The sequence below is a fragment of the Acartia tonsa genome, chromosome 4 (genome assembly GCF_053477335.1).
Source record: "Acartia tonsa isolate MP-2025a chromosome 4, ASM5347733v1, whole genome shotgun sequence".
Lineage (NCBI taxonomy): Eukaryota > Metazoa > Arthropoda > Copepoda > Calanoida > Acartiidae > Acartia > Acartia tonsa.
In genome coordinates this window covers 33,448,519-33,472,192 of record NC_137263.1, presented here as the reverse complement: position 1 = coordinate 33,472,192, position 23,674 = coordinate 33,448,519, and the positions used below count along the sequence as shown (strand labels likewise).

Below are 23,674 nucleotides of genomic sequence, written 5' to 3'. Positions count from 1 at the left end.
ATTGACTTGAACGCAACATATACAAATTATTTCTCAAATTAAATAAAAAAATACATTTAAAGTACCACTAGAGGCCTAGTCGCTAGTATCTATACAGAAGTAATGCTGAGGTTTTACGTAAAATAGATGTAAATATTAAGAAAATAAATTCAATTATAGAAGAGCATTTAACACTTTTTTAAAGAAATGCTGTCTTTGATAGTAAATATTGGAGGATGAACTTAGGGAAGATTAAAGTGCTTCACTGATCCTAAAGCAGCACCTGCAACCAGAAACCACGTATTTTAGATATCGTTATTTTCATTTTACATAATTGTATGTTGGTGTATGTATAAAGAGGATGTTTCATTTAAATTGTGGCATTTAAAGCCACTAAAAAGTTTTATGAAAATTTGTTTTACCTCCAAATAGTTTTACTTTCAATGGCAAATCAACTGTGAATTTATAACTGTAAATTAAGGGGGTTCTGTGCTTGCTAAGCACTTTGAGCGAAAGCCCTGATTCACACTTATAATCTAAACGCAAAATTTTTTATGTTGCCTCGCCTCTAGCCTCTAGAGAAGGGCAAAGGCAGTCAACAAAAACAGCCAAAAACCACCCAAAGACATTTATAAAGCTTTCCTAAAACGTACAATTAATTCGTACTCGCAGTTTCCGAGATCTTTAGCTTCAGACAAAAAACCCTACTACGTTATGATAGGAAGAAAATACCTACTTTTTTTTCGCTAGATTGTATAAACGCACCAAAAACCAAAGAGAAAGCCATTTGTTAAAGTAAAACTTGAAGAAAATCTTCGTAGTTTCTCATCTTTCTTCACGTCAAGTCCAAACACATTAGGGGACTCTAACGAATATACTCCGTATAAAAAGTATTATTAATAGAATAAGACGGGCTATGTTTTGCCATTCAAAAATATTTTAAATTTTGCTATGATTTATTATTTCGTCTTTCATTGATTTGGAGTATAGCAAACTTCTATCCTATTATATAAAGCAGTAAGGTTTTTTTGTTTGTTTGTTCGTTGAAATATTCCTAAGCAGTGACCAATTAAGTTGTCCATTTAAAGGAAGCTTCATATAGAGTGTGGGGTGGTTTTAGGCTATTTTTTATTCGCCTGCCTTTCACTTCAACTTCAAATGTAGACAGATTATCTAATTGCAAGGAGCATAGTAGTATTTGCATATGTGGTAAGGTTTTTTGTTTGTCCCTTCGGGTCTTGCTATTTTATTGGGTTTTCATTGAGCTTCACATAAGTCCTAGGATTTAAAATTTTCAAATTTAAGTCTTGGGATTGACAAAGGCATCAAATCGAATTTATTATTACTGTCATTTATCAGACATAGCAGCAGTGGCAATAATCTTAAATATCTTTGGTACTTACGCTGAACCCTGAGTCTATGAAACCTTTGCATATAAAATGCATATACAAATTTAAGATTGGTTCTGGAATAAAGTAGGTTGATCAAGTCTTAAAATTTATAAAGGGTCATTCATTATCCTAATTTTATTTGTAAAATTTCATTTCAATAGTATTTAAGTTGTGTTATAAAATAATTTTAAAAACAAACAATAAGCAGCCAAGATTTAAAAATAAGCTTGGCTGAAGCTGCTATTTGTTTAAAAATTCTAATATTTGCAAAAAATCTAGAAATACATGCAAAGGCTACCATATTTTAGTACCAAGTCTGGAAAAAATGAGCAGCTGAGAAGGTTCTTTTTGGCTGCTTAAAATAAGTCAATTTGTCTTTTTGAAAATTATTTTAAAAGATGGGCAAATGATGCATGTCTGCTTTTTTTTAAAGCACACACAATCTGACTTATTCTAAGAAAAAAATATTAGAATTGCTCTTCAATTATACAAAAAATTTGTTAATCAAAGAATATGAAAAGAAAGACAGTTAAACAGAAACGTCAGATATATTGAATATACGCGCCAGACATGTAGAGCAGCCTTGCTACAAATTATACAATTTTTTTGTCATTTTTGTAAAATATAATGTATTCTTGAATAACCTAAAATTGCAGAGTTATCTTTAAACAAGCTTTCACTTTAAAAAGTTTCTCCTCGTCCTAAGATTTAGTTTGTATGAGTGTTTTCACTAATGGATGTAGAATATACGTGGATATTATGACAGGGGAAAAATTGTCGTTAATTTAGGTTCCTATTTCCCTTGTCATTTATTGGTCAGTTCGTTCATCCAGGGGAGTGAAAGGATTGAAAGGAGGAATTTGTAAGATCCAAGTGTATGTTTTTTAATATTAAATTTATTTTATTTTCATTTAAATTACAAGCGTTGTAACTTTACAGTTCTATCGGCTTCGATTTATAGATAATTTAACTTTATGATTTTTTTATGATATCCTATTATTAGTAAAGTAGATCTCCATTTTAAGGAGTTTGTACATAGGTCCCAAGATTTTGTCTTTATTTTTATCCAACCCCCCCCCCCCCCCCCCTCGCAACCTTAGAATGCAGCGCCCCATGATGCTAGGTCTCTATGTGGAAGATGATTAAAGTCCCTCTACAGATTTTGACGTCATACGATAGAATAGCTAATGAGAGGCCAGTATACACTGTAATTGACCAATGGTAAAATTTATTCTGGCCTCTTATTGGTTATTTTATCGTATGAGGGACTTTAATCATCTTCGTGAATGTGTATTTAACATGTATGTCTAGTAAGATCTTGCAGACAGCTGAATTGATCACTTTAAATTGTTGATGGAAGATTAGTATTTACAAAATATTGGAATAGATATATTTTACCCAAAAAAGCAGCTAGTTGTTTTGTTATACATTAAATATGAAAAAAATACTTTACTTTTTTGTCCAGTCATAATTGAAACCAAATAGTCACCTAATGACCTAACTATAACAACTTTTATATTGCCAAGTTTAATTTAAAGCTTTTTTTATCCGCAGATAAAAGTAATAGGATCCCTATTTGTGTGTGTCTGTCTGTACCAAAGGATCTCACTAACTGCTGGACCGATATGGTTCTTCTATACAATGTAGCTTCTCAAAGGTCCTAGGAAGGTTTATAACAATTTTGGAGGAGGGAACCACCAGCCTCCCAAGAAAAATCACCCCCAGAAAAATAATTACCCAAAAAATTTTGTTGCATTTTCTTTTAAAATAAAATTAAAAAGGGATAGCCGCTGTTTATTTATATCTTGGCGAGAGGAACTTAAAAAATCTGCTTAGCAGGCGGAGCAAAAATGGCGCGGTTGATTAGTAGATAGATTGATTACCAGCAGCCACAGCCGATGTTGGTCCTTAAATAAAGATGCAGGTAAACCGTTAATATTCAGGCGGCTGTTAAGCCTTAGATAACTGGTTGTAACTTGTGGTTGAAGCTTTTTAAAATAACTAAATAGAAAATATCGCTCCAACCGGCGGTTAATTCCATATTTATGATGCACGGGAAAATTTGACTGTCTCATTATAAACCACTGCAGTAAAAATGAAATTATTGTCTTGATGTATAAGGCTATTGAAAATGAGACATTTTTTCATCTTCTCATATAAAGTAGTATGCCTTTTTTTTGTCTGTAGCGTAGGATCTCGCTAACCACTGAACCAATATGATTATCCTTTACATTAAAGCTTCTTATAGGTCCTGAGATCGCTCTAGACTTCTCCTGCCCTTCTATTTCTCTTCAAATATAGAGCCCTTAGATGCTAGGGGCGCAGCCGCTAGTGATAAATAAATAGCTAAAATAAGGTTGATAAAATTATATAATAATACAAAAATCAATTTATATCAAACTTCAATTTTTGAAATTTTCAATTTTACTCTTGCTCAAAGTAGGAATTAAAACTTCCCAAACCCTGACCCGCCAAAAATACAAAGAAAATTATGGAGGGCCATATTTTTTAGAGAAAAAAGATTTATCATAAATATGAGAAGTATTTTTTTACGCATCTATCGAGAAAAGAACGTATGGGACGCGTCGAACATTAAACATTGGCGCAGTTTTTTTAAAGGTTTTTCAAAAATGTTTATTTTTATTTGTTAAGATACATTTACATGTAGTACTTATAAATCACTTAAAAAATCTGTCCTGGTTTTAAAAAATCCAAGTAAGATATAAAATTTAGGCCTTATCTTAACATATATGCATTTTAGAATTTCAAAAACATTGTTTTTCCATTAAAAAACTAGGCTTCCAATAATTTAAGCTTCTAAATTGGGTGTGGCGATGCCATAAAAGAGGAGAGAAAATGCTCAAACCATGAAAAAAGGGAGAGGGGCTGATTTTTTAGAGAAAATTCTGAGGAGAAAAAGGGTGAAAGGCTGAAAACTGGGGAGAATATGGAGGGCGGGGAAGGATTACTTGAGGGGGAGGAGATTTTGAAGATGAACCGCTGCGCGCAATCCAGCGCAACACATAGCAACCCATCCATCGGTAACCATATAAAACAACCAAAAGTCAAATATTTGGGTATAGTCCCTTTCGTGGCAACGCTCCTTAAGAGGCAATTCTTCGTTTTTTTTTTTTTTCACAGTAGCTTTTCTCCTATTTCTAGCCCCTGCGGGGCAAATTGCCTAATCCTGTGGGGCAATCACCTAACCTAATATAACCTAAAATAACCTATCAAAAGCCATTTTAAAAATACGACGAATCGCCCCTTAAATGCATTGCCACGAAAGGGACACTTCTCAAATATTTTAATAAAAAGTATCTTACTATGGAACTTAAAATTGAAAAGGAATGAAGAAAATAATCCTACTGTCCCGGAATTAAATCTGAAGCAAGATTCTTAAATGTCTAACTATGCAGGGCATTAACCCTGCGGAGGCTCAACTTATTAGGGTAATATAACCGTGCATAGCTATCTAAAACCCAGTAAAACCTAACTGTACGGTCAAAATAAAATAAATTTCTGTAACATTGTGCGACTATCGAATCTATCCATCCAATTTCTACCTTAGAGGTTCGTTGCTTTCGCCGTCGTTTGCCTACTAAAGTTTCATTTATCATGAAATACAATATTGTATAAGAGTAATATTTTTTGCGAATTTTTTCTTTCTTGTTGATTTTTTGGTTGAGTCGAAAATGACGACATTTTAAATGGCACAACATCTTGGTTAGAAATATTTTCCGTCTTTCGAAGCGAAGACTAATTTCTCTACGTTAAAAAAATTAATATGGAGAGTGAGAGAGAGAGAGAGCTGAGGGAGACAGAGAGAGGGGTAGTCTGAAAAAAAGCGGGAGAAAGAAGTTGAAAAAAGCTTGTGAGTGTGTGTGTGAGTGTGTGATAGAGGAAGACCAAAAAAGAAACTTCTTAGTGGTATGAGAAACCCTGTTTAACCAACAGATCCAAAAAACACGCTATAAGCTTAACAAAACCATCCAGAGCATTGACCCTTGCGAGTTTACATTTTATTATCACCTCACTTCCCCTTTAGAAATTAACCATCCCTTTTTGGATTCAACTTCCCTGTTGAAGGTGCACATTTTTAACACTCTACCCCTTTTTTCCTAATGGTCTAAGCCTTTTTGAATAATTAAATGCGGGAAAAGGAAGGTTGGATAACTATGTAGTTTGTACTCTTCTTCTTATGAGTTTTACAAATTAGTTGTGCCTAATCATCAGGAAGTTGTAACAGTGATTTAAAAAAAATTCAAAAAGTGATTATCTAATCATGCTTACAGTGATAGTTTCAAAAGAAATGAAGTAACTAATCATGTAAAAAAAATATTTTAAATTGTCGCTTAATCTTTATTTTGTATTGTGTGTTCTTGAAAATAATCAACTTCATGAGTGCGAAGCGCAATGAAAATTTTTACATTCCTTGTAAGATTGAAACTGCCTTGTATTGGATTTGTGGTGGGGGGAGGGGAGGGGGTGTAAATAAAACCTAAATAATTTTCTCCATGCACGCCCCTAGTCTTTGAAAATTAGCTAGTACATGATTTCATGTTTTAGCTTAATCAAAAACTGTTATGTTATGAATCAATGAAAATTATTTATGTACATTTTTACTTTTTTAGGCAATACAATAAAAAACATATAAATTTTGTAATACAACAGGAAAGACTACTTATGTAATAATTGATAAGATTATGTATTAAAACTATTTAGGCGCGGTTATACAAAGGATATGCAAGTAGTAAGTACTAGCTAAGCGTATCATTTTTATATTTTTAGCAAGGATAAGTAGGCAGCCGCTCTAAATATATTTACCTTTTAAAAATCAAATAATTGTTTAACAATATTTTTGTATTTTTTATCTCTAGAATTTAGTATATTTTTTTTGGGTGTCTAAAGGGTAGTAAATTGGCGGATAGAGCAGCTTATTGGCGGGTGTGAATCCCTTAAGCTTTTAAGTTTGCAATTTTAATTATCAACATCTTCTATTTTATGCTTAAGTAAGATTGCATCTAAAAAAAAGTTTTAAAATTAATGATACTTCCATGAAAGTTAATCTAACGACAAAAACAAATTTTTTATATGGTGAAGTAAATTGATTATTTGGATAAATTGAAAATCTTTCATTTAAGCCTAAACAAATTTTAGGCTATCCTAAAGTCGATAAAAGCCATAATACAAAACTGAATATATCAGAAACTTAAGAAAGTTGTTAAATATCTTAACATCTTAAAGGGATAAGACAATGATGAATGATAAATCGATTTACATTTTTATGATAAAGAAGAATACCCCTTCAGTATACAACAGTCATTGAATAAAAAGATTCCGTTTTAAAGCCAACAAATAAAAGCAAGTTTTCATATGAGACCTGAATAATTTACAGTCCCATTCCCCCTACCTCCCTGAAAATAAGAAACAAGAGCGAACAGGTCAAGTTTTAACCTTAGGTTTCAGAACATATTATGCTAAGTCCTTTCTTTTTTTATCTTTAGATCTAAGATCAGTGTAAATGCTAAAAAGAGTATATTAATAATACTCTAATATTTTTGGTCTTAATCAATTATGAACACTAAAAGGTAATTAAGTGTTCTTTTTGCATTCAAGTAAAGCAAAATATGTATACTTTCCAAAGAAGATAAGACTTTCATTAGTTGATATAAACCGATTTTATCAAAGAATAGTACTTATAAAGGGAACATACATATTACATAATATCAACAAAAAAAAGGTGTTTAATCCTATCAATGTGTTGATAAATGGGCGGGGCTAGGTCATCATAAAAAAGGGTTGTTGCTTCAGGTACAGGAGTAAGGGGGAATAGGGGACCGCCTAGGTACGCCGACACTCCGCCAAGCTCATGCAGGTTACATCAGCCAGGTACTAAGCGGTCAGACAGGACAACCTTAATATTCCCTCCGCCCTGCATAGAGGAAAGTTTGTCAGTTAATCTTTTACTTTCAAAGGTTAAACATATATTTTATATTATTTGTAAAAAAAGAAATTATTTTATATAAAGACAGGTAATTTATTTATTAAAATTTTTATCGTATGAATTGAGAATTTTCTTTTGTCAGAAATAGGATATCTTTATGGAAATTAAAGACGTATGGTGTCAATATATAATGTCGGTTTTACTGTCAACAGGAACAGACCTCTTTATTACATGCCTTGTAGTCGACATTAATCCTTGGAATATCATATTAACACAACAGAAATTAACCAACATTTACTCAAAAAATCAATAACAATGAAATTATTTTATTATTCAGATTGTGATATGTAAAAAGATGCTTATTCGTGGAAGTTGGATTATCATATTAGTCTTACAGTTGGTTCCCCTTTCTTTGCACAAAAAAGCAAGTAAGTAATCTTTTATTTCACGATAGAATCGCTATATTACTATTCATCCCGTACTTTGTAAAGAGGCCCTAATGAAAAATATTAAATGTTTAATTATGTCACAAAGAATCAAGTGGAGCATAAAATTTGTGGATTTGTTCAAGTAAATAAATATCCTGTAACAAAAAAATATTTAATTGGCCAATATATTACATAACCCACAGAAAGACCAATACTTAAGTGGCTAAATCATTGACTTTAAGCCATAAATGAAGTTAACAGAAAATTATAATTACTAAAATCAAAAAGTAGTAATATATATAAAGCTCTCCTCTTTTTTTAGAAACCTTTCTACAATTTTTTCCCCGCTTTTCATGAAAAACGAAAACCAATTTGTCTAAAAAGGCTAATTTAACATTTAATTTACAGTATTTTGTCCTTCACAGACCAAATATCTATATATAGATATCAGAAATTTAGTTTCTAAAAGAATGCATTAATTCACTTTACATGGTTATTGTTGAAGATAAAATTATAACTTTAGAAATAAGGAGATTGCTGCTTTTGTTGAAAGTCAAATAAATCTTTGGGTATTATATTTTATTTAGATTTTTAAAATCTAGCCCTTTTCTTAATCTTGGAAAATTTTGAATTCACGTTCAATGTGTTGTAAAAAATGGGACCCCCTTAAAAAAGGTAATTTAGGTAGTTCTAAATTAGACATCTTTGTGGGATATGGAGTTGTGTTCTTTTTTTGGGGAGTTACACTACATTTTTTGCTTTAAGAATTGTGTTTTTTTATTGAAATTTTTTTTTATGGTGCACAAGAATTATGGACAATTTTATCTATCAAATTTTTAATTGAAATGACATCTTCTGCTTTCATGTGATTTTATGTTTCTAATCAATTACCCAATCTATCAAATTTACTACGCCTTTGTCTTTTGTCTGTAGATTAAATAGGCTTTTAAAATACAAGTTTATCAATAAAGATATATTGACCCTGCTCAGAAGATATTTTCAAGAAATGGGGCAACAGGATTCGGTTTTCACCTTTTTTCTTCGTGCTTTCTAGTTTAGAAAGCATTTTTACATATTTGGTATTTGATGTGCGTGTTTGTGTGAATGTGCTTATGTGTGTGTGTGTCAACTTGTGAAAGCAGGATATGTGCCAAATATAGGTCAAATAAAATGGAAATTTCTGATTGGTATTTCAGATAACAATACATCTTGTTTGTGTGTGTGTTTGTTGATGTGAGGAGGGCCACTCTTGCTATTCTTGACTTTATATGGTCGTAATTTCAGGCAATGGATATTTTATAACTTGGATCTTGCGCCAAATTTTCAAGTTCTTTAATAAAATTAAATCGGGTTAAAATAACGTTTCCTCTCTCTTCCACCTCCTCTTTCCAAGCTAAATTGACGACAATTTTAAACTGTCCTAATATCCACGTATATTCTACATCCATTGGCAAAGCAAAACGACAAATTTAACTGCTTCCCTTTTAAACCATTTAGTCCAAAGTTCCTGTTTTCTGTAAATTTATTTATTTTTACACAAACTAAAATATTAACAAAGCATGTAAAACGCTATAAAACCCAACCATGAAATGTAATAATGGCAATTTTTCAATATTCCGCCAAAATGCCGTTTCAAACATTAAAAAAAAAAATTTTAATATATTTTCTTTCAATACTTGACTTGAAATAAACTATAACTTAATTTTTTAAACAAAAAATCAAATACTACTTTATTTGTTTTAAATGCGATTTTATTTAAATTTTAAGGCATATAAAATTATGTAATACTATCAATTCAACCAGAAGTAAGAGGAGAGTTTGAATTAGAGTTGTTACATTTACAACATGCACAATTTACAAATCTACCCAAAAAAGTACAAAATTCTTATAGCCTGGAACAGATAATTGGAATGACAAAATGATGACAAAATTAACTTTTTACATCTTAAACTTTTAGTAAAAATCTGCGTTTTTAATACATTTTACGTATTTTGTCTTATTGGGGGTGAATGGATAGGCTAAGAACGTATAGTTAAATATTCCCTATTTTAATTCAAAGATACTTTATTTTAGACTATTTTTTCGCAAACGAATTGACCAATGGATTTTTTCCTTATATAATCTACACACAATCTGCTTTAGTAACCCACCCACGCAATTTATATTTTGATTGTAAACCCCGAACCACTTCATTATGCAATCTACATTTTCCTGGATATTTTGTCTACGGTAGTCCATAAGTGTACAGCTTTACAGTACATTGTTTCTATTTGTTAAAGCAACACGTATGATAAAAGAAAAGGATTCTTTTTAAAGTAAAAGGCTTATCTTTCAATCAAAATCTATATTTTTTTATTTTTTACCGATCCACGTCATTATGCAAATCAAAAGAAAATCAATGAGAAAACGTTTGTTTTGCACTTTTCTCCAATTTTAAAAAATGATTCTGATAAAATAGCAATATTTTAAGGGATTAATGCATTAATTATAATGAAAAACAGTTTAAGGTAGATTTTAATGATTTTTCTAAATAAGAAATAATTGAAAAAAATAAATTCTATCCTTATCACTTTAGAGGACAGCTGTTAACCCCCATTCTTATGGATGAAGCTAAATACATGTTAAAGATAAAAGTTACCCTGAAAAGTATACAAAAATGTTTTTTGATGTGTTAAAAAATCCATTTTAAAATCTTGATTTTCAGGATGATGGCCTTTAAGATGCTCTTACTGGTGGTGAAGGTGAGCTAAATGTTATCTAAGTACATGAACATTACAACAACTTGTCTATTAACCTATGTACCATTTTTTGTAGTCATAGCAGCCTCCAGTGGAGCCTCTCGACATGAAATATAACCATTATCTAAAAACTACATTATTTACTTTATGAATTTTAGTAATTAAAATTGCAATTTTTTTCTTTTTTAATATTGCTTGGCTGGAGGCTGCTATGACTACAAAAATTGGACCATAGTTCAATATATAAGTTTTCTTCAAGGGCATGCACTTTGATAACATTTAGCTCACCATCACCACCAGTAAGAGCATCTTAAAGGCCATCATCCTCAAAATCAAGATTTTTAAATGGATTTTTTTAACACATCAAAAAACATTTTTGTATACTTTTCAGGCAAATTTTTTATATGTATTTAGCTTCATCCATAAGATTGGGGGTCGGCAGCTGTCCTCTAAAGTGATAGGGATAGAATTTCTTTTTTTCAATTATTTCTTATTTGGAAAAATCAATAAAATCTACCTCAAACTGTTTTTCATTATAATTAATGCATAAATCCCTTAAAATATTGTTATTTTATCAGAATTATTTTTTAAAAGTGGAGAAAAGGGCAAAACAAACGTTTTCTCATTGATTTTCTTTTGATTTGCATAATGAAGTGGATCGGTAAAAAATACAAAAATATAGATTTTGATTGAAATATAAGCATTTTACTTTAAACAGAATCTTTTTCTTTTATCATACGTGTTGCTTTAACAAATAGAAACAATGTACTGTAAAGCTGTACACTTATGGTCTATCGTAGACAAAATATCCAGGAAAATGTAGATTGCATAATGAAGTGGTTCGGGGTTTATAACATTGTTGCAAGTAGCTTCATACAACTAATTCCTATACTTTAACAATGAACAAACAAATTTCTTCAAAATGATTTGACAATTTTAAGAAATATAAACATAGGATTTTATTGTTAACTTCAAATGACAAGTTTTAAAAAAAGAAAAATCAGGCTTTTTGGAATTCATTGTTCTCTAAATCTTCAAATATTTTTGGGTTGACTATTTTCTGTCTTATTTCTTTTCTATCAAGGCATAATGGTGTTTGCAAGCCATCAATATTAAAAGTTTATAAATGTTCACTTCGCAGATAATAAACCACAAAAAGTTAAGCAAGGGTTGTCACTAAAAATGTTATATATTTTATAATTTATGTTGAAAAAAACCCAGATTCCTTAGGTATTCAATTGGGTTTCTAAGCTGCTCTTAAAAATAGATGTCTATCTTTTTTGTCCCTAATTTTAATTGCTTTTTGATAATTTACTTACATTTGCTCTAATTGTGTAAAAGATAATCACCTATTTTTTGTTTGTGAAAATTTGTTATTAATTGGCATGTCATTAATTGTCTCTTTGGTTCTTTTGGGTTCTAATTTTATATGAAGTATATGCTTTAAATATGGTTTCTAAACTGCATAAATTTCTTATCGACACAACCCTGTAAATGATTAAAGTAAAGGTATTGGATTGCAGCCATAGATCAATTTTTACAAGTACTTAAATGCAAGCAGTTGAAGTTCAATAGCAAAGCTACTCTTTAAATAATTATATATTTTCAAATTTTATTTCTGTGCCTTGTTAAGGATCAAATTAGAACATAATATCATATCTAATATTACCCAATTTTTCAAAATCAAATCACGAAACACTTAAATTACGCTTAAGGACTCATTAAATATTTTTTTTGCAAAAACCATGATAAGTTGTTATATTATCATCTCAAAACTTTGCCAAAAAATGCACAAAAATCATTCTTATTCATTTATTATTCTTTATCATTCTTATAATAGGCAAAACATTAAAAAGTAATAAAGCTCAAAAGTAAGTTTAAAATAATGAGAGGTTTTAAAAAAATGATGTTTCCTGATTTCTTGTGCTCTACAAATTTTGAAGCTTGACGTTAAAAACAGTAAGGGCAGCTTTAGTAATTAAAAAATGGCAAAAAATATAAAATTAGAATTTTAAAATAATAAGTATGGGACGTGAGTTTTGCATTATTAATAACCTCATATAAAAAAAGTAAGTTCAAATTTTCAAATTACGTCCCTGAAAGTCGTAGCCCACCCCCCCCCCCCAACCACCAAACCAATTTTTGTCATGCTTGAGAAAATGAAGAAAAAATATTGTCTTATGCAAATCATACGAAACAGCTACACAGTAATTACTTTTTCGCTGTAAAATTTAGTAACTTTATAATAAACTAGCGGCTACGTCCCTAGAGGCCTCTAGGTGCACTTAAGTTGGAAGGAAGGAAAGTTGACCTCCCTCATTTTTTAACTTGAGTTTTAAAAAGAAAAAGGGGAAGGGGGTCATTTTTATTAGGAGGGTGGAGATACCCTCCCCCAAAATAGTTAAAAACCTTCCCTGGACCTCTAAGAAGCTTTAATGTAAAGGAGAACCATAACGCTTCAGCGGTTAGCGAGATACTTCACTACAGACAAAAAAAAGCTTAATACTTTATATAATAGGATGAGCATAATTATTTTTCTTTCTTGTATTTTATTGTTCATTTTTCCCACTTAAATGTTGTTAATAGTATGAAACTTCTGTACACAGTTGTCATTAATTTAACAATCAAATATATTCTTTGGTTTTGGGGCAACACCGTTTTAAAGTAAGTTAGAGGATCCTAGGTTCTAGCAAATTTTCGCAGAGAATAATTTTTGTATTGCAAATTGTTTCCTCACTTTCAAGATGATTTTGTCACGGATAAGGGAACTGTAAATTTGCCTTTTTAAATCATCCTTAAATATAATTAATTTTTAAGAAGCTAATTTATGTCAAATTCATTTTAATCCGTTAAACAGTTTATACATAGTATTTTTTGGAAATTATCTTTTGATTGTTAAAAGACATGAGTTCAATTTTGTAATGTATATGATAATAAAATTGTTTTAGTTACTTTACAAACTCCAAATTCCCCTATCCATGGTTGACTTCTCAGAAATTTTATCAATTGAGATTGACATAATTTTCCTTCACCTTTTGCTGCTTAAACAAGATTTGCCTCTTCCTCAATTTGTATTATTTGGTATTGTACAACATTTTACAGTAATTTGGCACTTTTATCCTTTAGAAAAGGGTGGGGTTCAAATTGACCATTTCAACCATGATTTTATCAACAAATAACAAATTTGAGAAATCTTCATTCAGCTTGAAATATTTTTTGTTTTGTTTAAAGTGTAAATTGATTGGACCAAATCATTATCTTATTATCAAATATAAAACCAGACAAATTTTCACTTGAAAGCCTCTGAAGTCCACAATAGCACAAGTTTAAAATTCCCCCCCCCCCATATAAGTTTCAGTTTCAGATTAGATTAAAGTAAACATATAAGAATGTTAGAAATTTAATATTATTTTTCACATTATGTTAGAATAATTTCTTGAATCTTGCACAATTTTAGCCCATTTCGAAATATTGCACTAAACAAATTTGCACTAATATTATTTTAGAGTTTGTGCAGAATTTTTGCCAAGAAAATAAATGATGTATTTATAGATCTAACACACACACAAACTATCTTACAATATAAACAGATGAAATCAAATCTAACTGGATCTAAACAGTTTGTTGTTGGAAATAAATAGGTTTTGGAATGTTTTGATGCACTTCGAAATAGAAAAGAGGCAAACTTTAGATTATTTCTAACAAATCTTTTTATTTCTATTTTAGTAACCACAGTAGAGCAGCTACACACGAAGGCAGTGACTCGCGTGGTGGGGGAGGATGGTCTGTTGACCTGCATAGTTCGGCACCAGGGGGACAACACTGTCATATGGAAGAAGGACCAGAAGGGGAAGAACAGCATCAGAGTGCTGACCGCTAATAGTGCTGTCATCACTAGCGACAAGCGTATCAGTGTACTTCATGAAAATGATGGCGAAGTGTATGTGTTATTAATTAAAAATTTAATTACCAAAGATGCTGGATTCTATGTTTGCGAAGTAAACAGTGATCCTCCAATTAGAACTTTCCAGCAGCTTAAAGTTGTCAAGGAAAGTGCCGTTGAAATTGACGATGAAGTTACTGCAAATCCCAATGTGCCTGAGGCTGCCTCAATTCATACAGGACTAGTAGCTCCAGCTGCTGAAGCCTACTGGGCCAACCCACTCGACTCCCTTATCCACAATTTCACCCAATGTTGCGCGGACAAAAAAGTATCAAACACGTGTCTTGGCTTCTGTGACGTCACTAACATATTAGGCGGAGTGGCGGGAAATCCGAGCCAGTGCGAGTCAGATTTCCCGGCTATTGCCGAATGTATGGCGGATGGACGCAACCATGTGCCGTGCTGCGAGGCTGCTGGCATTCCTGAGGTCTGCCAGGATCTCTGCCGTGGAGAGTACAATGTCCAGACTGACCTGCTGAAGACACATTTTTCGTGTGCTGAACATACAACTGCAACACTCACTTGTATTGCCATTGGAATTGGTGAGTAAATTGATTTAATTTATATTCCTTGGAATTATATAAAAAAAACTTACGCAACAGATGGACGGACGAAAAATTTAAATTATAAAGTAGCTTTGATATAAAAAAGGGTAATGGCTCAATTAATAGAATGTTGATCTGTCTGTCCGTCTCAAATCCAAGAACTGCCTACGTCGAGGATTTTAGGGATTTGCTATCAATCAATATACTTTTTTTCTCCAGAATCCTTACCTGGAAGCCCAGAAGACCTGTCTGTGACCGCTGTGAATGATACAACCCTGAAAATCAGATGGAACCCTCCCCACACCCCGCCAGGACTTAACCACAAATATTTTGTCAATGTCACCTATCACCAGTAAGTATAAAATTCCACATAATTAAAAGCACATAAATACATTAGAAAAACTTTTTTTAAAATATGATATAAATTATTTGAAATTTTCATACAAAATTTAAATTTCAATGTCAGATTATTAGAAAAGACCTAATGATTACAGATTTAAACCTTTTCTTTGTTTAGATTGTTGATACCAGTATATTCTGTTACGGTGAACAGTACAGCAGCTAAACAGTTCTATCCTTCTCAATCACAAATCTACGAAGTTCCTATTAACACAACCACTCTTGTTGTTTCTAGTCTTGAGGTAAGCAATCTTTGCTTTCTTGCGTTTTTTTTAAGTGAATTTTTTGAAATCCATCATAAAAAATCTTTCAATGATTATTTTTAGGTATTTTCCCTATACGAAGTATACATGTGGACTGAGGGTAAGAATGGGGGTAAGAGCTTGCCGACGTACAAGGAGATGGTGGTCACCCACGTCAAGGGCGGAGAATATGAGTCTAGAGAAGCTCCGCCCCCTCAACTACCTGACATCAAGTCATGCTGCATCAAAAATAATGTCACACATGCAAAGTAAGTTACCATTAAGAAAAATCTTTATTTTGGTCCAAATTTAGTTTTAATTTTACAAGGTTAACCCTAAAAGACAATTATTGGGTAAAAATTATGACAAATTTTAAATAAATCTGTGTGTGTTTTAGTAAATTTATGTGTTCGTTTATTGAGAAATGCATGAATATATCTGGAATATTCAGGAATATGTCAATTGGTTGTATAATAATTTTCCAATTATCCAAAAAAAAGTCATTTATATTTCATAAAGGAAAACTAAGCTGTCTTTTTTCTTTAATTAAAAACATTAGAAAAAAACATTATGTACATGTAGTACATTATTTTTCTTAAATTTTCCTATCCCTACACGCCTGGGATTTATTTTCCTTTTGTGAATATTTGAGAGAATATATTTTGACTGGTGTGTGCAAATGTAACACTTACATCAGCCAATATTTATGTCAATACCCTCACAGGTGGATTCAAATTCAACACGGCTTCAAAATATAAAATTCAACATTTTTTTTAGAATTAAATTTTGATGCTTGAAAATTAAAAGTTGACCTATCTTTGGTGTACAGCTTCTTTAACTTAGTTTTATTTCTAGGTGCGTTGATGATTTTTGTGACCCGCTGCGCATGAGCTCTGCCTCAGTGACCGACCTTATGATCTGCGCACCCTGGGACACCCAGATATTTTCCTGCCTGGCGGATGGACGGGACCACACTCCCTGCTGCTCCAGAAAATCCATTCCTCCAATTTGCCAGGTACAGAACTCAAATAACGTCTATTGTAAATTAGTGGCTTGCATAGGGTTTTGCCATGGGGTTTGAGTTTTTTTCTTGACAATCCCCTTGGCTGTAAATTAAATCGGTATATAAGGGGGATTTATATAGGGGGGGGGGGGGTGTAGATATGTGCTAGACCCCTAGGGGATAGCATCAACCTTCATTAACTTTCAAGTGGGATGGATAATCCCCCTACACCCAAATACTGCATGTCTCTCTTGTAAATTCAAAACGTAACTACAATTTAGAAAAATCATTTTCCTTTTAATTTTTAGTAATAACAAACAAAATTAATCAGCTTGTTAAAAATGACATTTTCGTTTCTTTATTAAAAAAGTATTGAAAATTTGACATTGCTTCGCTATTCATATACAAACTGGCCTCATTTAAATGCATGACAAAACCATGATATCAACGTTTATGTCTGTGATTGAGGAATTAATCATTACTGATTGACACTGTCACAGTACCCTCATATGTCACAATTATAATCTGTGTCATAAAAGACATTAATATCAGAGGTATTTGGAGAGGCAAATGGCAGAAAAATAATCTTTCACTCTATTTAAAACTTAAGAAAATACATCTTTTGTTGACATTTTGTGTAAGATTAATAATTCTTCCATTTACCGATCACTTTATCAATGTCTAGTAGACTACTTATGGTACAAACCAGTTAAAGCTGATTTAGAACTGACTTTTTTTCTGGAAATATCTAGATTTTTAATGTACGTAAATTATATGCCTTTTTAGATCATTTTTTCCTAATTAAAGTAGTTTTAAAATATCTTTAAATATATGTGCTTAGATTAAGTCAATGCATAAAGAAAACAGAATAAACAAATAATAATCATAGACTGTTTTTTGGTTTATAGGAAATATTCTACAATTAAATATTTTAGGAGCTTTGTTCTGGAAGGGTAACCGACATAAGCTACAAATATTTCCGCTGCCTGTCCTACATGGATGAGCTGTCCAGCTGCCTGCTGGACGGATACAACGTCCTGCCCTCCGCCCCCAAGAACCTGAGGTTCTCGAATGTTGAGACAAACTTTGGTATTCTGCATTGGGATAAACCTGACGAGCATGCAGATTCTGTCCAGCAGTACGTTGTCTCATACCAGGTAGTTAAAAGTTCATAGCTATTGAAAAAAATCATCACTAATTTTTTAGTAATTTAAGTAAAATTATACATAGATAAGTCAATGAAATATAGCAAAACACTTCCTAAGTAACTGTTTGAAAAATTGTAATTTTTTTTAGATATTCTGAATTTGATTTACTTTTTCTTTTTATTGAGGGCAAAAACATGCTTTACCTCACTTCTTTTTCGATAGTCAATATTTCTGATTTATGAATTAAAATTAATATTGTATTTTATTCCAGGAAATGGGCAGAAATATGGGACAAAGAAAAGAATTATTCAACGCAGAAAGTCCTTTTATTCTAGAACATTTAAACAGGTAAAATTTTAAAACTACGGTCTTTTTATAATCAGTAAGTAGTAAATGATATTTTAAGACTAATACTTAATGTCTAGTATTATTTTTAGACAGGAAACTGCATTGAGAAATTATGTTACACTCCCATTAATTATCTATCTATCTTCAATTCTTTTTATTAGCACAGCTACTGTATAAAAAGTTACTCAATCACCTAGAGGCTTTTAGGGAGACTTAAAGGAGGGGAGGGGGTTACTTATTCTTGGTTATTAAATTCAAAAAAGAACATTGTTATTTTACATTAAAAGATCGTATATCGACTGAAGTCAGAGTCTGTGGTTTTTAACAATACCTGCCAAAAACTGTCTTCTCCGTTTGCATGAAAAGTGCTCTTTTGCTGGTTATTGCTGCGCTACTTATGGGTCATGTTTATCCTTGTTAAATACATACATCATTTAAAAATGATTGTCAGTGGGAAATTTTACTTTCTTTTTCCCACAACTATTTTTTCAAGCGGAAGATTTCTAGAATAAGTGTGTTTTTCAGGGGGGGGGGGGGGTTCTCGAATAAACGTGGTAAAAATCATTTAAGGCGCTAATTTTGTAGAAGTATCAGGATCGGTGTCTGCTTGTGTATACCAATAGAGTTTGCCAACCGCTGAACCGACATGGTTTTCATTTATATTTTATCGTCTCCCTTTGTAGCTATTTCGGGGAAATCAATCAGAAATATGACCCCAAAAATTCCCTACTCCCCACACCTTCAAGTGCCCTAAAAGGCCGCTAAGGGCGTAACTGCTAGTATTTTATAAAACTAATTGTGAAATTATATTTTAGTTCCTCGTCATATGAAGTGTATGTGATGGCTATGAATGAATATGGAGTTGGAGAGGAATCATCCAGAATTGTATTCAGAACAGCTTCCAGAACTCTGGCGGATCTTCAGGTAAAAACCAAAAAAATTTAAATTTTAATTAAAAATAAAAAGATAAATTAAAAAAAAACGACTTAACAATATTCTAAAAAGATTTGTTTTTAGCTTTTTTAGGCCGCTAGCTCTGCAAAGGTCTAAAAGGATTTACAATAAGTGATATACTTTTATTTAATTTAGGAAGATACAGGATCATATAATCAGACAAAATGCTGCATCAGCGCTGGTGTTAAAAAATCATGTAAGTTATTTAAGACATTAATTTTAACTTAGTTAAAAATGAAATTAAACTTTTAAATTTTTTTTTAAAAACAGTTTATGTCAATTTTTATTATTATAGGTCAAAAGTTGTGTACTTACAATGCCAAATTCTCTGACCTGTTGAGCCTTCACTCTACCTGCCAGGAGGACCTCAGCAAGATCCTGCGTTGCGGCGTGGGTGGGCGCGACCATCTGCCCTGCTGCACACAGCGTGGCGTGCCGCGCCAGTGTCAACCTCTCTGCCAGGCGGTCAATCAGCTGTCCAGTGGTACAGACTACAGCGCGTGTCTGCCCTACATTGGGCAGGTGTACATGTGTCTGGAGGAGGGAACTGCAAGCCTGCCAGAGTCTCCAAGCTACCTGAGGGCCGCTAGAGTTACAAATGACACTGTAACATTAATGTGGCATGTTGAAAACAGAGCTGAAATTGATCAATATGAAATTTATTACCGCAAAGTTTTGAATAACTCAGACAATTCTAACATCTTCAAAAGTGATAAGGTAAGACTTAAAAAATTATATAATTTTTTTAAAAATAAGAAATTAGTTGATTGGGGTATAGTCCCTTTCGTAACATCGCACCCTATGAGGGCGATTCTTCGTGTTTTTCACAGTAGCTTTTCTCCTATTTCTAGCCCCTGTGGGGGGCTCTTACCCTGCGGGGCCAATTACCTAACCCTGTGGGGCAATCACCTAACCCAATATAACCTAACCTAACCTAACCTAAAATAACCTATAAAAAAAACATTTTAAAAATACGACGAATCGCCCCTTATGGGGCGATGTTACGAAAGGGACTATTCCCGTTGATTGATTTTAATGTCTCTTTAAATGTTAATCTTAAAAATAAAATATTTCAGCAAATGAATACAACATCAATAATCGCCAACGTGAATGATCTGGAGACGAATATGTTCTACACCTTCTATGTGGTTGCCAGGAACAGCTACGGTACCTCCCTGCCTACCTCCATCCTCAAGGTTAACGTATCAGACGCCTCCTGGAATGGCAGCAGTATCACATCAGCCGCCTCACCGCCCCATCTGCTGGAGGTTGGCGCTAAGTCAGCGCTCTGGCTGGATATTACCTGGAATCCTCCAGTTATTGCACATCCCGAGGATATGCTTTCTTACAGGTAAATAACATCTGATTTTCATGTATTTTTACAAAATCTTTATATTTATAAAAAAAAAAGATTGTTGGTGCACATGTAAACATTTTGCATTTTTTCAGATTATTTTTCCGTGAAGTGAGCCAGGACGAAACCGCCAAGGCCGACAACAAATTCAACCAGATCGACACAGAGACCACGGCCATCCGGCTGATCAACCTGCGGCCCAACACTCAGTACAGCATGTACGCTGTCACAGTGTCTAGGAAGGCGGATGAAAATACCAACAGGACAAGTGATCCTAGTGAGACTCTGATTGCATGGACTGATCCTGCTCTTCCTGCATTTGTTGAGGTAAAAATTATTTAAACTGTTGTTACAATTTGAACTTTATTCAATCAGAATTTTCAGAGAATATGAAACAACTGATTACATTCAATGGTTTTCTCCTTCTTTTCGACTTTCCATAAATTTACTATTTCAATATTTAAATTACTTGTCTGTTTAAAAAATGCATTTGCATAATTAAAATTGGTAAATCTAGTAAATTTTAATTTATTTATATTAATTTTTAGGCACCTATATTAGAGCCAAGCGGAGCAGTGAACGAGGGAGACAACATGACCATCATCTGCGCGGCCACAGGCAGCCCCACACCCACCATCACTCTGTATGTGGACGGACACCCGCTGTTCAGCAACACTAGCAGGCGCATTGTCACTACTATTCATAATGTGAAGAGACACATGGGATATATTTCTTGCCTTGCGGATAATGGATATGGAACGCCCATGCAGACAACCAGAAATATTGTCATTAATAGTAAGTTTCCTTCCTAATTATTCTAAATTTTGATGCAAATTATATAAATTTACCACTTCTAAATTAGATTTGAAAAGAAAAATTATAACAATTTTTTTTTATTTTTAGGGACACCAAGCATTGAGGCGAAAATTAAATTCGAAGGTATCATCGGAGATGACCTTACAATCGAGTGCAAGGCTGACGCACTGCCCCGTCCTTCCATCCAGCTCTTCAGGGACAAAGCGATGCGCAACATGTTGATGAGCAATGGCCGCACAGAGATAAACTTCAGCCAGACCGACGACGAGACCAAGTACATGTTAAGTGCTACAATAAAGAATATTAGTGTAAATGATGCAGGATTTTATTATTGTAAGGCTAAAAACCATCTTGGTGAGAAGGTTGCTCCTATCAGTGTTGTTGTGCCACAAGAGATCAGAAAAACCATAGACGTGCGCACCTGCTGTGCCAACCAGAATGTCAGCGCCGACTGCCAGGACATTTGCCAGTTCTCAATCGACTTTGACGACCTGCTGCGCAAGCCCCAGTGCTTCTTGGAGTTCAGCAAGATCATGTTCTGTGCCTCTGATGGCTCCGACCACAGACACTGCTGCAAGATGGCGGAGGTACCCAACAAGTGTATCAACTGGTGTCGCGGCCAGCCTAGCGATGACGAGATCCTTTGCGCAGCCGAACATTCCTCAACCATCCTACAGTGCTTCCATGAGAACCAAGACGATCTGCCCGGCCCGCCACAGAAGGTAAAAGTCCAGTTGACCAGCAATCATTCGGCTGTTGTTACCTGGGATGTTCCTGCTAAAAACGCCGACAAGGTTGAGCTGTACAGAGTATACTACAGGGAACAGGGTACCAGAGAGTCAATCATCAATGATACACCCAAAAAAAGCTTCACCTTGGATAGTCTTATACCTGGCAAGTTGTATGAGGTGGTACTGAAATCCGGCAACGCTAAAGGCACCTCACATTTGACGCCACCCATAGTATTTGCTACCAACAACCATGTCCTTATAGAGACCTCATTCTACCGGGCAGAAACAAACCTGACTGCAATCATTGTCTTCCTTGTTGTGTTCATCCTTGCAGCTACAGTTACTGTGATCATATTTGTTAAGAAGCGCAACATGTGCTCAGCTTTCAGAAGAAAAAATAGTGCCATGAGTGTCTACTTTGAAAATCCTTTCATGAACATCCAAGAAGTACAAAATCCAACTGTAACAACCAGTTAAAAAAAACTTTTTGTTGTTGATTTTTTGTGCCTCTAGTGATGTGATATAATACTAAAATTATCTTACTCAAACAATTTCATTCAGTTACATAATATATTGCTGATAGTAAACACGTTTATTTAGTCAAAAATTTGATAAAATCGGCAATTTTTTTCTTCATAACAATATGTACAAGGCATTCTTTTTGTATTATCAATCTTGTTAAAATTTAAGCATTTTTTTGTATAGTGTACAGTTTTCTTGTATAGATTAGTAAAATCAATTATACAATATTGTAAAGAAAATATACGTATAAAATGAAAATTTATTATTTGTTTATTTATTTATAGAATGAAACTACATGACAACTTTAGACATCTTTATATCAAAATTGGAGTAAAGGGGGGAGGGGATGAAAATAGGAGAGGGATAAGCAATTTCAAAATTAAAAACTAAGGAAATGAGGGAAATTTGTATGTATATATTGATATGGTTTTTCAAAACAATTATGTTTTGGATCATCTGTAATTACAATTAAAAGATTAGCTAAATAATCACCATGTAAACGGCTGCATAATTTCGAACCTTTAACGTCAAGGCTTGAAAAATGTTTTACTAATAAATATTTAAACCAGCAACACGATGCAACTACGATAAAGATATAAATAAATGAATAAAGAAATTATTATATAAACTTGGGTTACTAACAAAAGTACATAATGATAGACATAGTGTCCAAAATAAAGTTTTGTAGAACACAATTTTCGTTGTTAAAAACCAGGCAAACCTGCTGAAATAAATCTGTGTAATGTATTTTTAACATACAGTCATCGAATTGATTTATATAGTTCTTAAACAATTTCCCTAGAGGCAAGGATATGAGTTAATAGTCCACTTATTAGGATTATTAGTTTGACAGTTAAGAATCGATTGAGTTCTCCATTTTAAGTAGGCTTCACATAGGTCCTGAGATGATCATAGACTATTTTACAGCACTAGCCTAAGAAAAAAAGGAATGCTGTATTACTGAACCTAGTAATAGTGTCTAACTTTTGATCTTTGTGACATATCAAAAATCCATCTCTTTTTTGGGGGTTTCCTTTCCCACATCCCCTCTCATCCTTCGATTTTGTTACGTCACAAAGATAAAAAGTTAGACACTATTACTAGGTTCGTATTACTCTATCTTAGCTCTAATTTTTGAATAAATTGTACAGTAATATGGTAAAGGATTTAAGCTTTGTTTGTGGGAAAC

At 32.9% G+C, this 23,674-nt stretch overlaps 1 protein-coding gene across 2 annotated transcripts; it reads left to right on the top strand.

Moving 5' to 3' along the window:
• The first annotated feature begins 5,212 nt into the window (after positions 1-5,212).
• LOC145316872 (Ig-like and fibronectin type-III domain-containing protein 1) lies at positions 5,213-22,743 on the top strand. Of its 2 annotated transcripts, none has more exons than XM_080157658.1 (16): positions 5,213-5,297; positions 7,652-7,742; positions 14,207-14,965; positions 15,188-15,320; positions 15,486-15,609; positions 15,694-15,878; positions 16,465-16,624; positions 17,548-17,769; positions 18,032-18,108; positions 18,924-19,032; positions 19,198-19,258; positions 19,358-19,779; positions 20,139-20,413; positions 20,512-20,743; positions 20,965-21,211; positions 21,320-22,743. In XM_080157658.1, exons 2-16 carry the CDS (start codon positions 7,670-7,672, stop codon positions 22,438-22,440), a joined length of 4,200 nt encoding a protein of 1,399 aa, XP_080013784.1. In that variant the 5' UTR covers positions 5,213-5,297; positions 7,652-7,669; the 3' UTR covers positions 22,441-22,743. The 2 variants fall into 2 exon arrangements, with proteins under 2 accessions (XP_080013784.1, XP_080013782.1); XM_080157656.1 differs by lacking the exon at positions 5,213-5,297 and adding an exon at positions 7,383-7,402.
• Positions 22,744-23,674: the final 931 nt, after the last annotated feature.